Consider the following 15,051-nt stretch of genomic DNA (forward strand, 5'->3'; position numbering starts at 1 on the left):
AAGATTAGATTTCAAACTCCGTCCTCTGCTAAACTTCGAGTGTTTTATGACAACGGGACACAGTTGTACCAGACAGTGGAAGAGGCCACTACAGACATGAAGGCCAGAGGGTTGCCCGTCAGCATGACCAAAACAAAAGAAAGCCGGGCTGAGGAATTGTCCCGCTCAGCTTGGGAAATAGTGCGAGAAACAAGAAGGCAGGAGACGGGAGGAAGCCGAGAGAAACATATCAGGAAGAGATCGGGAGTTTCCCAAAGACAGCCCCCACTCCCTTCAGAAGAGCCATAAGGTTTGGCTAACTTTAAAAATGTTGAGAAGCTAACCAGAAGCAAAAGTACACAGTGATATACCTATCTCAAGAAATACTTATTATAATGTGGATTTTATATTACTTAGTTGGTATTCTTTATTCGCTCACTTACTCCTTTTTCCCCACCAAAATGAGTATATATATGTGTGCATATATGTAATGTGTGTGTGTGTGAGCGTGTGTGCGTGCGTATATGTATGCATATAAATATATATTTGTGGGTGTGTATATATATATACACACACACACATATATATATATATATATGTATATATAGGAGTACACAGGGAAATCTTTTCTGTGTAATGGATTTTTTCACTGACTTTTATGAATACTGCAATGGGGGCCCTCAACTCACAAATAGGAGGGGTTATCCCCCACAGCTAGACATTTCCTCTAGCTCAATGGAGGGTCATTTACTCGAGACCTCAGCCTTGGAATCACACGTTCATTGTCATTTTTGTTATTATTTGCGTTTCTTGGTTCTTATTTGTTCAGGGAGTAGATCGATTAAGTTTTATTCTAATTTCAATGATACATTGACAGATAAATACAGATGGCTAAGGACAAGGTAAAATTCATTTCTTTTAATGTCAATGGGCTATTAAATCCAATCAAACGTAAGAGAATTTTATCAAAATGAAAAAAGAAAAAGCCCAGGTAGTATATTTACAGGAAACTCATTTAAGTGATAATGAGCATAAAAAACTAAAGAGAATGGACTGCACTAATCTGTTTTTCTCCTCATATAAATCAGGACATAGGAGAGGAGTTGCTATTCTTACCTCAAGTAAGCCAAATTTTGAAAAAATATTCGAAATGGAGATAAAGAAGGCAGAAAGCAGCAGATGAATTTCCTGCGGCTCTTGAGGAAATACGGTCTGCCTCAGGAATTGCTGCTGCAATTCTACACTGCAGTCATTGAGTCTGTCCTGTGCACCTCCATCATTGTGTGGTTTGGAGCCGCCACCAAACAGGATAGAACCAGACTACAGCGCACAGTCAGGACTGCCGAGCGCATTATTGGAGCCTCCCTGCCCTCTATTGTGGACCTGTACTCTTCCAGGTTGAAGAAGAGGGCGGGGAACATCATAAAGGACTCCTCCCATCCTGCGCACGGACTGTTTGATCTGCTTCCGTCTGGTAGGCACTTCAGATCCCTCCAGACTAAGACTAATAGGCACTGGAGAAGTTTTTTCCCTACTGCGGTCACTTTGCTGAACAGTTAACTGTCAGCTAACTATTACTTGGATTGCACTACCTGTATGTACAATTTATATTTTCATTTATATCTATCATTATTATTGTTATGAGCAGAGAGACAACATCTGCCGGAAGTAAATTCCTTGTATGTGCATAGGTACTTGGCGATTAAAGTCTGATTCTGATTCTGATATATTCTGGTAAGGGGGAATATAGAAGGCAATTCAGTTACTCTATTGAATATACACACACCCCCGGGAAGTGATATTGGTTTCTTTCAGAAAATTACTGATATTATGGTAACGGAAACAGAAGGTTTCACCTCCCATTTTATGGGATACTCTGAAGGCGGTATTAAGAGGGAAAATTATAGCGATATCTTCATATAAGACAAAAATACGGAATAAAACATTAGAGGAATTACAAAATAGGCTGAAGGAACTAAAGGAAAAACACAAATTGAATTTGGCACAGGATACATTAGGGGAAATTAAAAGAATTAGGAATGAAATAAATAATTTGGCTATGCAAGAAATAAAAAAAAACTTAATGTTTCTGAAACAGAGACATTATGAAAGTGGAAGTCTATGAAAATACTGGCGTGGAAACTGAAAAAAAAGATAGCAGAAAATACAATTCATAGAATTAGGGACCCAAGAACGAAAATGATAAAAAATAAGCTAAGTGAAATTCAAGAAGCTTTTGAAGTGTTTTACAAAACACTATATCCCAAAGTTCCAGGGGGAAGCATAACCCAAATTGACACCTTCTTGAATTCTCTAGAGTTACCCACTTTAAGCAAAGAACAAAATAGAACGATGACTGCTGACATAATTGAAGTTGAATTAAAAGCTGCAATTAGTAGGCTTAAATTAAGCAAGTCACCAGGATCAGATGGGTATACGGCAGAGTGGTACAAAGAATTTAAAAATGAGTTAATTCCTGTTTTACTCCCCACACTGAATTGGATTTTTAAAAAGGCACAAATGCCACCCAGTTGGAAGGAAGCAATAATCTCAGCTATACTGAAAGAAGGTAAGGATAAAATGGAATGCGGGTCATTTACACCAATATCCATTCTTAATGTAGATTATAGGTCATTTACCTCCATCATGCCCAATTAGAGGAGTTTCTACCCATACTGATACGTAATGATCAGACAGGTTTTATACGACAACGCCAGACTCAAGACAATATACGAAGGACACTTCACATTATGGATCAGATACAAAAAAATAAAATCGAAGCAATAGTGATAAGCATGGATGCTGAAAAAGCATTTGATTCCGTTAATTGGAATTTTCTTTACAGAGTTTTACATAGATTTGGTTTCAAAGACACAATTGTTAAAACTATACAGACACTACTAGGAGGGCCGGAATGGCCTGTTTCCGTGCTGTGATTGTTATATGGTTATATGGTTATATATGACAATCCTACTGCTAGGATTAAAATCAATGGATATTTATCAAATAGTCTTACCCTAGAAAGGGGCACGAGACAGGGTTGTGCATGGTCACTACTGCTCTTCGTGCTACATCTGGAACCATTAGCTCAATACATCAGACAAGATGAAGATATCAGGGGAATTATTATTAAAGGAACAGAGCATAAATTGGCTTGTTATGCGGATGACATTTTGATCTATCTAGGGCAACTAACATACTCTTTACCTAACTTGATGCAATCCTTTGAACAATATGGTCAATTATCAGGATACAAGATCAACATAGATAAAACCCAATTTCTCTCATATTACTATAGCCCACCAAGAGAAATTGAAAGTCGATACCCCTGGGCATGGCACAATAGAGTCTTTCAAATATTTGGGCATCATTATGCCAAAAGATCTGGCAAAATTATCAGAATGTAATTATCAGCCTCTATACAAAAAAATTAAGGAAGATGTGGCAAGATGGATCCTGATTCCTTTTTTCAGTCTCAGTTCAAGGATTGAGTCTATTAAAATGAATATACTGCCCAGACTGTTATATCTCTTTCAGACCCTACCAATAGAGATCAAAATCAATTCAATGAATGGAACAAGATGATCTCAAGGTATATTTGGCAGGGTAAAAGGCCTAGAGTTCGTCTCAAAACTTTGCAATCAGCAAAGGAAAAGGGGGGATGGGCTTGCCTTCTCTTAGAGATTATTATTTTGAAGCACAGTTGAGAGCTGTGATATGTTGGTGCAACCCATCATATGACGCTCAATGGAAAAACACTGAGGAGCGGGTACTTCCCATCCCCATACAAGCAATTTTGGCTGATAACAACCTGCATAGGTACATAAATACTATTGATAACCCATGGGTGAAATTGACTCTTAAAATATGGAAAACCACTATAAAAGAATATAATCTAGAGGGAGATATTGCAATTCTTAAATGGTGTACATATGACTCAGATTTTACATCAAATAAATTGGATGCTAGATTTAAGGACTGGACAGCTAAAGGAATAACAGTTCTTTGCAACATAATGAAAAAAGGAACACTGTTCAGTTTTGAAATGCTTAAAGAGAAACACTTATTAGAAAAACAAGATTTTTATCTGTATTTACAGATGTGACGATATGTTAATAAGACACTTAAAAATGTAACCAAGGCAAATACATGCTTGATAGAGCTCTTTAGAAAAGCATATAATTCAGATAATGGTAGTAGAATCATTTCAAGCATGTATAAGGGGTTGTCAAATCTTAAAACACATTCGACTTCATACATTAAAACAAAATGGGAGAAGGAAGGAGGAATAATTATATGAGGAAGAATGGACAACAATATGGAGATATCAATGGAAGTGTACCAATTCACAGAAATGGAGGGAGTTTGGATGGAAAAACTTGATAAGATATTTTATTACACCCTCTTAGAAATCCCATTATGATAGTAACCTCCCTGTTTGCTGGAGAAATTGTGGAAATCAAAATGCAAATCATTATCATATTTTTTTGGGACTGTCCTGTTATCAAAACCTATTGGAGGGGGATACACAATGCCCTGCAAGACATCTTTAAATGTGAAATACCCTTGGAGAGTAAGACCATATATTTTGGATATATACCTTAAGAATGGTTGAAAAGAGATAAATATTTAATGAATATACTGTTGGTGGCTGGTAAAAAGACTCTTACTAGGAAATGGTTATCACAGGAGAGCCCAACTTTAAATACATGGATGGAAATTACAATGGACATTTACAAAAATGGAGAAGATAACAGCATCTGTTAATCGTAAGCTGGAACAATTTGATTCATACTGGGAAAAATGGTTTAACTACATAATGCCTCATAGGCCTGATTTTATTCTCACAAATCAATGAAACTGATGTTAAAAAAAGATCACTCCCTACTTGTAGATAGTTCTTTCCTTTTGCTTGTTTTTTTTCTTTCCACTCTTTTCTATAAGTGTATACCCCAGATAAATACTTTGTGGAGATTTTGTAATATATATGATTATATGATATATATGTACAATGTCTGAAATATGCCTTATGGAAATGTTTGTTTGATGAACTTCAATAAAAAAATAAATTACAAAAGAGAGATGTATAACATGTATAGGCAACAGGGAGGAAACAAGATGCTTGAGGAGTATAAAAAGAGTAAGAAAATACTTAAGAAATCAGGAGGGCTAAAAGAAGACATGAGGTTGCTTTGGCAGTCAGGGTGAAGGATAATCCCAAGAACTTCTACAGGTATGTTAAGAGCAAAATGATAGTAAGGGATAAAATTGGTCCTCTTGAAGATCAGAGGCTATGTATGGAACCAAAAGAAATGGGAGATATTAAATGGTTTTTTTGCGTCTGTATTTACTAAGGAAACTGGAATGTAGTCTATGGAAACAAGGCAAACAAGTAGGGAGGTCATGAAACTTATACAGATTAAAGAGGAGGAGGTGTGTGCTGTCTTGAGGCAAATCAGAGTAGATAAATCCCCAGGACCTGACAGGGTATTCCCTCGGACCTTGAAGGAGTCTAGTGTTGAAATTGCAGGGGCCCTGGCAGAAATATTTAAAATGTCGATATCGACGGGGCAGGTGCCAGAGGATTGGAGGATAGCTCATGTAGTTCCGTTGTTTAAAAAAGGCTCAAAAAGTAAGCCGGGAAATTATAGGCCAGTAAGTTTGACATCGGTAGTAGGTAAATTATTGGAAGGAATACTAAGAGATAGGATCTACAAGTATTTGGATAGACCAGGACTTACTAGAAAAAGTCAGCAAGGCTTTGCGCATGGTAGGTCATATCTAACCAACCTATTAGAATTTTTCAAGGAAGTTACCAGGAAGGTGGATGAAGGGAAGGCAGTGGATGTTGTATACATGGACTTCAGTAAGGCCTTTGACAAGGTCCTGCATGGGAGGTTAGTTAGGAAGATTCAGTCGCTAGGTATACATGGAGAGATAGTAAATTGGATTAGACATTGGTTCAATGGAATAAGCCAGAGAGTGGGAGTGGAGGATTGCTACTCTGAGTGGAGGCCTGTGACTGGAGGTGTGCAACAGGGATCAATGCTGGGTCCATTGTTATTTGTCATCTATATCAATGATCTGGATGATAATGTGGCAAATTGGATCAGCAAATTTGCTGATGATACAAAGATTGGAGATGTAGTGGACAATGAGGAAGGTTTTCAAAGCTTGCAGAGGGATTTGGACCAGTTGGAAGAATGGGTTGAAAAATGGCAGATGGAGTTTAATGCGGACAAGTGTGAGGTATTGCAAGGTCAAAAAAAGGTAGAACATACAAGGTAAATGGTAGGGCACTGAGGTGTGCGGTAGAACAGAGGGATCTGGGAGTACAGATACATAATTCCCTAAAAGTGGCGTCAAAAGTAGATAGGGTCGTAAAGAGAGCTTTTGGTGCATTGGCCTTTATAAATCAAAGTATTGAGTATAAGAGTTGGAATGTAATGGTGAGGTTGTATAAGACAATGGTGAGACCGAATTTGGAGTATTGTGAGCAGTTTTGGTCACCTAATTACAGAAAGGATATTAATAAAGTTGAAAGAGTGCAGAGAAGGTTTACAAGGATGTTGCCGGGAATTGAGAAACTGAGTTACAGAGAAAGGTTGAATAGGTTAGGACTTTATTCCCTGGAGCATAGGAGAATGAGAGGTGATTTGATAGAGGTGTATAAAATTATGATGGGAATAGACAGAGTGAATGCAAGCAGGCTTTTTCCACTGAGGCTAGGGGAGAAAAAAACCAGAGGTCATGGGTTGAGGTTGAAGGGGAGAAGTTTAAAGGGAACATTAGCGGGAGCTTCTTCACGCAGAGAGTGGTGGGAGTGTGGAATGAGCTGCCAGATGAAGTGGTGAATGCGGGCTCACTTTTGACATTTAAGAAAAACTTGGACAGGTATATGGATGAGAGGGGTTTGGAGGGATATGGCCGAGGTGCAGGTCAGTGGGACTAGGCAGAAAAATGGTTCGGCACAGCCAAGAAGGGCCAAAAGGCCTGTTTCTGTGCTGTAATGTTCTATGGTTCTATGTAAGAGCAACAATCAAGTGGTGACTAAGAATCGTGAGCCCTGGTCTTAACTTCCTAAGTAGTATATTGTGTGTTTTATTTGTGCTTTTTATTTTATTACCACATCTCCTGGACACTCGAGTTATTCAGGTCTGATCAACCCAGACCATTACACTTTGGTGCAGCGAGCAGGGTCTTGGTAAATGTACCAGAGACTTATCAGGGCCCCAGATGGATGGATAACTCTGAGGTTTTTGGATACTGGTTAATGTTTTGAGCAAATGGAACCCTCCAAGATGTTCAGAGAAGGTATTAGCTGAATAGTCTGATATTAAGCTTCCCTGTTCCCTGTACTATATGCCTTACGCATATAGTTTGTTCCCCTAAGAGGGATGCTCTGCCTCAAGTAGGGTGAAATTTTATGTACTGAGGTTCTGAAAAATCTCAGGTTTTCTTTGCGTTCAGTTGGCTTCTTTGCGTTCTCAGAACACAATTTTAAGTGAATTGAGACTGAACAAACTGCCATGGCTGATGGTGATATCTAGTATGATAATGATGATTTGGATTGGGATCATCCTAATGAGGTTATGGAGTACTTGGTGACACAGGACAAGATAGGACAAAGTCAGCAAGGTTTCCTTAAAGGAAAATCTTGCCTGATGAACCTGTTGGAATTCTTTGAGAAGATTACAAGCAGGATAGATAATGGGGACGTAGTGGATGTTGTATATTTGGACTTTCAAAAGCTTTTGACAAGGTGCCACACATGAGGCTGCTTACCAAGTTAAGAGCCCATGGTATTACAGGAAAGTTACTAACATGGGTTAGAGCATTGGCTAATTGGTAGGAGGCAGCAAGTGGGAATAAAAGGATCTTGTCTATTTAGCTGCCAGTGAGTCGGTGTTGGGACACTTCATTTTATGCTGTATATCAATGATTTAGATGATGGAATAAATGGCTGTTGCCATTTTGAAGATGATACGAAGACTGGTGGAGGGGCAGGTAGTGTTGAGGAAATAGGTAGGTTGCAGAAGGACTTAGATTAGGAGAATGAAAGTGGCAAATGAAATACAATGTTGGAAAATTCATGGTCATGCACTTAAGTAGAAGAAATAAATATGCAGACTATTTTCTAAATGGGATGAATTTCTGAACAGTTCAAAATGACAATTTAATTCTTTCTGAACCCTTAGCATGTGGGGCCTATATATTTGTTAGTGGGTAATGTTTGCAAAGTGTCTGTACAGATTCAGCTCTAAAAGTCTGTTCATGTCTAATGTCTGTTAGCAGATGGATTCCTTCTTACTCTCAGGGACCATTAACATGAGGATGTCTGTTAATGATGAGATGTCTGTTGGTCACTTTGAAAACTAGGTTTACAGATTATTTCTTAGTGTCTGTCAAGTTGGCTTGATGGATTTTTTTTGGATCTAGAGCTTATTGATTACATGTAATATTAATGGTATTTTGTAAGTCTAATGGAATAATGTTATGTCCATAACATTGGTGGATGAATGGATGAGGAGTGACCATTAAAATGTTTAATTGATTTATAAGGATATAATGAATAATGTGTTAAGGAATATGTATTTTGCTCAAATGAAAGAAACTAGGCCAAGAAACTGAGAACAAAATATCAAAGAGTTTTTTTCTGTTTCTAGGTCTTGTGAAACTCGTATTTATTGGGATGCCTTTCCCTGGTTCATCATACTTCACCCTGACCAGAAATCATGATCGGTGCCTGGGACCCAGGGATGGTTTCACAAGTGAGTCAGAATTCAATGTTCCCCTGACAAAAGCAACAAACAAGTGGTAACTAATAACCATGAACTCTGAAATCTTTGTGAAATAAAGGCTTTATCTGTCACAACAATCTTTCATCACCTGACTTCATGGCACAGATAAGAGCAACAGAAATAAGCTTCCACATGAAGCAGTGGAGCAGGGAATCTGAATCCCTAGAGAGTGATGATATCAGTAAAACAATCAAGGCAGCTGAACAATAAAAGACAGGAGGAAATCCCACAACTTTATCCAAATGGTGCAAAATTACTATAACCATCTTGTTTGTTGCACTTCCCAGACAATATTCCACTGTTACCAGTGACTAGGCTAGAGACGCCAGCTTAAAATATGATGTTAAATTTATAATTGAATCCAAATGAGTCTTGCAATGTTCAGAACACTTGAAATGCCAAAAACATTGCATTCACTTCTTGTCTGTTTTCACAAACAGTAAGACATGGTACTGGCAAAAAAAAAATTGGCAAGAATAATTCATTTTCTGAAACTGCAGTGACATGCATAATTTTCTATTGAATATTTTGTACAATATATTCAATTGTACTGTTAAGCTGGGCATAACAGTATTTTCTTCCAACATTTTGTATGGAGAAAGGAGCAAAACACTTCTAACAATAAAAGTTGAGATTTCCATTTCGAACCTCCAGCCCCATTTAATTGTATTTTGTTTTATTGTCAAATCGAACTCACCCTAGAGATACTGAAGCAGGTGATACACAAGTCTTTATTTGTCACAACAAGCAGGCATCATTCCGGTAACCCTCTCCGTAGAAGTTGACAAACCCAAAGGTACATCACATTTTAAAACCCTTAAGGTCAAAGGCAACACTAGATGATACAATACAATTTCAATAGTTACAATAACATTGTTTCCTTCGATATTTTTGATTGGGACAATGCTTCCTTTGAATTGCATATTTACAGTGACAGGTGCCTCTGAATGTTAGTCACAAAGTAATTCACACCAATAGTCTAAAAGCTTCCGTGAGCAGAAATCCCAGCTATCCAAAATTAATGTTGTCTGTCCTGTCTGAACTCAAATATCATTAGTACACAAAACTATTGATGTGGGATCATGTTTGATATGCTAAGTGAGAAAGTCCATCTGGTCTGCCAACTTGAACTCAGTCACAATGGTGCAAAGAACTTAGCAATGTTGCCTTGGTTGATGCAAGTCAATTAAAACAACCTCATTGTCTTAATGTTTGGCTATTGTCTATGCAATCTCAGTCTGTGAGGCAGTCTATGTTTTAACTTCAATTTACTGTTTGCAATCATTCACCAATTAATTATTTCAAACATTAAGCAAATCCACGAAGTACAGCAGAAAAAGCAGTGGTAGTTTGAAATTTCTCAGATTATTTTCATTGGGTTGCCATGGAAATATCCGAAGAATTTTATACATTAGATTGTTTTTGCAATCCACCCTAAATTACTAAATAAGGTGAAAATGACTTGCAGAATGGATCTCCCTAAACTTTTGACATACTCCCTTGCTCAGATACCTGCACACTAAAAAGAAAAAAAAGTTCCTGTGAAATGGGAATATTTAAAATAATAAAACTTCAGGTTAAGTTCTATCAGATAACAGAAGAGGGTGATTAAAGATGTTTATTCCTCGCCACTTACCATTTTATTTGAAGTAATTAGTTTAAATGCCTCTGTCACTTGCTGAGATGTAGCTCCACCACCTACATCCAAAAAATTGGCAGGTGCACCTCCATGAAGCTTTAGGATATCCATTGTGGCCATAGCTAGCCCTGCACCATTTACTGCAAAATAAAATTAAAATACATACAAATGATATCTAATGAACTACTGCCTGCAAGAAAAAGATCTTCTCACAAAGGTAACTTCGGTCATGGAAGTTAAACTCAATGTCAACATGAAGACTTCACATACATTTATTATTCTTTCTTAAAAATCAAAGAATTATTGTTTTCAGTGTCACAAACTCTTCCTTGTCCAAAAGCAACTAAGTTTGGCAGAACAATGAAGTATGATCAGCACAGAAAATATTTTTTTCAGTGGGAGATGGATGTCAATGAAAATGAAATATTTGGAAAAGCATTCATCTAAACCTAGAGCAGGTGACTCCAGGTTTGCTACTTTGTCCATGCAAAATTTGTGCATCTCACCCAGGTCAGAAGGGTATTACTACAGATATATATCAAAAGATGAATATTTCACTACCACTCAGAGGATCCCAATTAGAAAGAGTTTATGTATGGATGATTTATAGTAGTCAAAATATGAAGAATGGGTAATTGGATGAAGTACTAGCCCACGATCATAACCTGTGGAAGTAAACCTAAGTGGAAGCCATTGTAAGGGGTGACGAAGAATACTAAAAGAACAACATTTACTTAATCCATTTTCCCCTCAAGAAGGGATGCTTCTTTGTGTGTGGTTTAAGAGCATCAAGAAAATAAAGCAGAGTAAATCTGGATAGATCTACCAGCTAGAAGCTAGAACAGTGGCACTGCCAATGAAGCCACTGCCTTTCACCTCACAGCTCCAAAGATGCAGAATGAAGCTGGACGCTATATGTTGAGTTTGCATGTTCTCCCTGTAACACATAGACAACATTGGGTCAAAATCAGAATCGGAGTTAATATCACTGGTGTATATATTGTGAAATTTGTTGATCAACGATAGCAATACATTTGCAATATATAATTTAAAGAACAATAAGAAATATATATAAAAGCAGTGTCACACACAAAATGCTGGTGGAACACAGCAGGCCAGGCAGCATCTATAGGGAGAAGCGCTTTTCAGGCCGAGACCTTTCGTCAGGAGGGTACATGGTTTCATTGTCCATTCAGAATTCTGAAGACTGAGGAGAAAAAGCTGTTCCTAAAACATTGAGTATGTGCTTTCTGGCTTCTGTACCTCCTCCTTGATGGTAGCAATGAGAAGAAGGCATGTCCTGGGTGACGGAGGTCCTTAATGAGGAATGCTTCCTTTTTCAGGCATCGGCTTTTAAAGATGACTTTGATGCTGGGGAGACTAGTGCCCATGATGTAGCTGGCTGAGTTCTCAACTTTCTGCAGCTTTTTTCAAACCCATGCAGTGGCTCCTCCATACCAGACGATGGTGCAACCAGTTAAAATGTTCTCCGTGGTACATCTGTAGAAATTTGCGAGAGTCTTTGGTGACGTATCAAGTGTCCTCAACTCCTAACAAAATATAGCCGCTGTCATGTCATCTTTGTAATTGCATCACAATGTTGGGCCTAGGATAGATCTTCAGAGATGTTGACACACAGGAACTTGAAACTGCTCACCTCTTCCACTGCTAATCCTTCGATAAGGACTAATGCCTATTCTAACTTACCCCTCCTAGTCTTACTGATGTTGTGTGCAACACCATTCAACTAGCTGATCTAATTCACTCATGTATACCACCTGATCATCAGTTGCAGAGTGAGGTACAGAAGCCCAGGCTTTGGAGCTTGTTAATTAGTACTGAGTGTATAATAGTGTTGAACACTAGGCTGTAATAAATAAACAGCAATCTGATGTAGGTATTGCGATTGTCCATGTGGTCTAAGGCCAAGTGCAGAGCCAGTAACATTGCATCTGCTGCAGACCTATTGAGTTGATAGGCAATAGCTGTGGGTCCCAGTCCTTGCTTAGGCAAAAATTGATTCTGGCCATGATCAATCTCTCAAATCACTTCATCACAGTAGATGTGAGTGCCACTGGGCGACAGTCATTGAGACAGCTCACCCTGCTCTTCATACGCAATGGTATGATTAGAACATTATAACATTACAGCACAGTACAGGCCCTTCGGCCCACAATGTTGTGCCAACCCTTAAACCCTGCCTCCCATATAATCCTTCACCTTAAATTCCCCCATATACCAGTCTAGTAGTCTCTTAAATTTCACTAGTGTATCTGCCTCCACCACTGACTCAGGCAGTGCATTCCACACACCAACCACTCTCTGAGTAAAAAACCTACCTCTAATATTCCCCTTGAACTTTCCACCCCTTACCTTAAAGCCATGTCCTCTTGTATTGAGCAGTGGTGCCCTGGGGAAGAGGTGCTGGCTGTCCACTTTATCTATCCCTCTTAATATCTTGTATACCTCTATCATGTCTCCTCTCATCCTCCTCTCCAGAGAGTAAAGCCTTAGCTCCCTTAATCTCTGATCATAATACATACTCTCTAAACCAGGCAGCATCCTGGTAAATTTCCTCTGTACCCTTTCCAATGCTTCCACATCCTTCCTATAGTGAAGCGACCAGAACTGGACACAGTACTCCAAGTGTGGCCTAACCAGAGTTTTATAGAGCTGCATCATTACCCCGCAACTCTTAAACTCTATCCCTCAACTTATGAAAGCTAACACCCCATAAGCTTTCTTAACTACCCTATCTACCTGTCAGGCAACTTTCAGGGATCTGTGAACATGTACCCCCAAATCCCTCTGCTCCTCCACACTCCCAAGTATCCTGCCATTTACTTTGGACTCTGCCTTGGAGTTTGTCCTTCCATTGGTCTTACTGACCAGTAAGACCAATGCACCAATGATTGTCGCCCTTTTAGTGCAGGTGGGAAACCCTGACTGCAGCAATGAGAGATTAAAGACTTTCTTGAACATTCCTGCCAGTTGGTTGGCACTGGTTTTCAGTACACTACCAGGTATACCGTCAGGACCTGACACTATGCAAGGGTTCACCTTCTTGAAAGATCACAAAGATCACAGAGATCACAGGGTCTTCTCTTACATCTCAAAAACCTGTAGCTGGTAGGTTAATTGGCCATTGTAAGGTGTCCGTAGAGTGTAGATGAGAGGTAGAATCTTGGAGGAGTTAACAAAGCATGGGAAGAATAAAACAGTATCAGTGTAAATGAGTGCTTGATGCTTGGAAAAGAAAATGGGCTGAATGGTCTGTTTCCATGTTCTGATTATAAGACCTTAATATATAGGAGAAGAATTAAGCCATTCAGTCCATCAAGAATGCTCTGCCATTTCATCATGGCTGATCCAATTTTCCTCAGCCCCAATCTCCTGTATCCCTTCAGGCTATGACCAATCAAAATTCTATCAACCTCTGCCTTAAATACACATAAAGACAGCCTCTACAGCTGTCTGTAGCAATGAATCCACAGATTCTCCACTCTTTGGCTCAAGAAATTCTTCCTGATCTCTGTTCTAAAAGGACACCCCTCTATTCTGAGGCTGTATCTTCTAGTCTTACCTCCCACCATAGGAAATATCCTCTCCACATCCACTCTATCATGGCCTTTCAGCATTCACTAGGTTTCAATGAGGTCAGCCCTCATTCTTCTGAATTCCAGTGAATACAGGCCCAGAGCCATCAAATGCTCTTCAAATGACAAGCCTTTCGATCCTGGAATCATTTTTATGAATTTCCTTTGAACCCTCTCCAGTTTCAGCACATCCTAAGATAAGGGGCCCAAAACTGCTCTCAATACTCCTGGTGAAGCCTCACCAATGCCTTATTCTCAACATTATATCCTTGCTTTTACTTTCCAGCCCCCTTGAAATGAATGCTATCATCATTTGCCTTCCTTACCACAAGCTTATTGAGCTTTGACGTAGAAGCAGAAACTCTAGGTAGATTTCAGGTAGTTTTCTTTTTTCTTTTTTTCATATAGCATAGTTAGAGCAGCTGGAATGCCAGGAAGGATAGGTGTAGTGTTCTCGCACAGGTGTAAAAAAACTCTGAACTAAACACCAAGTATAAACCGGTCAATGAGGCGCGATCCCAGTAAGATTAACCGTTTACTGTTCACTCTTCCACATTAACATATGGTGAAAGCTGTTGATAAAACAATACAAAATATATACAGTATTTGTTTCCTTCTTGACATCACATTTACATCATAAATACTTGCAAAAGTAAAACTACAACAACTATATTACATTAAAGTGCAACATACAGTCAGAATCTACCTATGCCATCGACTGGCTTTAAATACATCAACACAAACTATCTGCAACTCTTTAAATAACAAAGAACATAAACTATCAACCGTCATTACTTTTAACAGAAACAGTGCTAACATTTTTACTTCAACATATCGATTATCTTATGAAGTTACGGCGTTGCTTCTCTGATGTTTCTAGTGCGTAGAAAGAAAACTTTTCTTGCACTGATCCTGCACACACAACACCCTCCTTCCCGTTTCTCCAAACCGGTATTTTCCCACAGAACGCAGCAAAACCGGGTGTGACGTCATCGCATGCCGCGATATATCACAGACAATAAATTTACTTTAAACA

At 38.7% G+C, this 15,051-nt stretch overlaps 1 protein-coding gene across 4 annotated transcripts in view; it reads right to left on the reverse strand.

Moving 5' to 3' along the window:
• Nucleotides 1-15,051, reverse strand: part of LOC140728039 (succinate--CoA ligase [ADP-forming] subunit beta, mitochondrial-like) — a 188,975-nt gene that overhangs the window by 48,766 nt on the left and 125,158 nt on the right. For all 4 annotated transcript variants that reach the window (XM_073046161.1, XM_073046162.1, XM_073046160.1 and 1 more), the window contains one exon: nucleotides 10,417-10,559. In XM_073046161.1, coding sequence (XP_072902262.1) covers nucleotides 10,417-10,559 — 143 coding nt within the window. The remainder of the gene's footprint in view (nucleotides 1-10,416; nucleotides 10,560-15,051) is intronic.

The sequence above is a fragment of the Hemitrygon akajei genome, chromosome 5 (assembly GCF_048418815.1).
Source record: "Hemitrygon akajei chromosome 5, sHemAka1.3, whole genome shotgun sequence".
In the NCBI taxonomy this organism is placed as follows: domain Eukaryota; kingdom Metazoa; phylum Chordata; class Chondrichthyes; order Myliobatiformes; family Dasyatidae; genus Hemitrygon; species Hemitrygon akajei.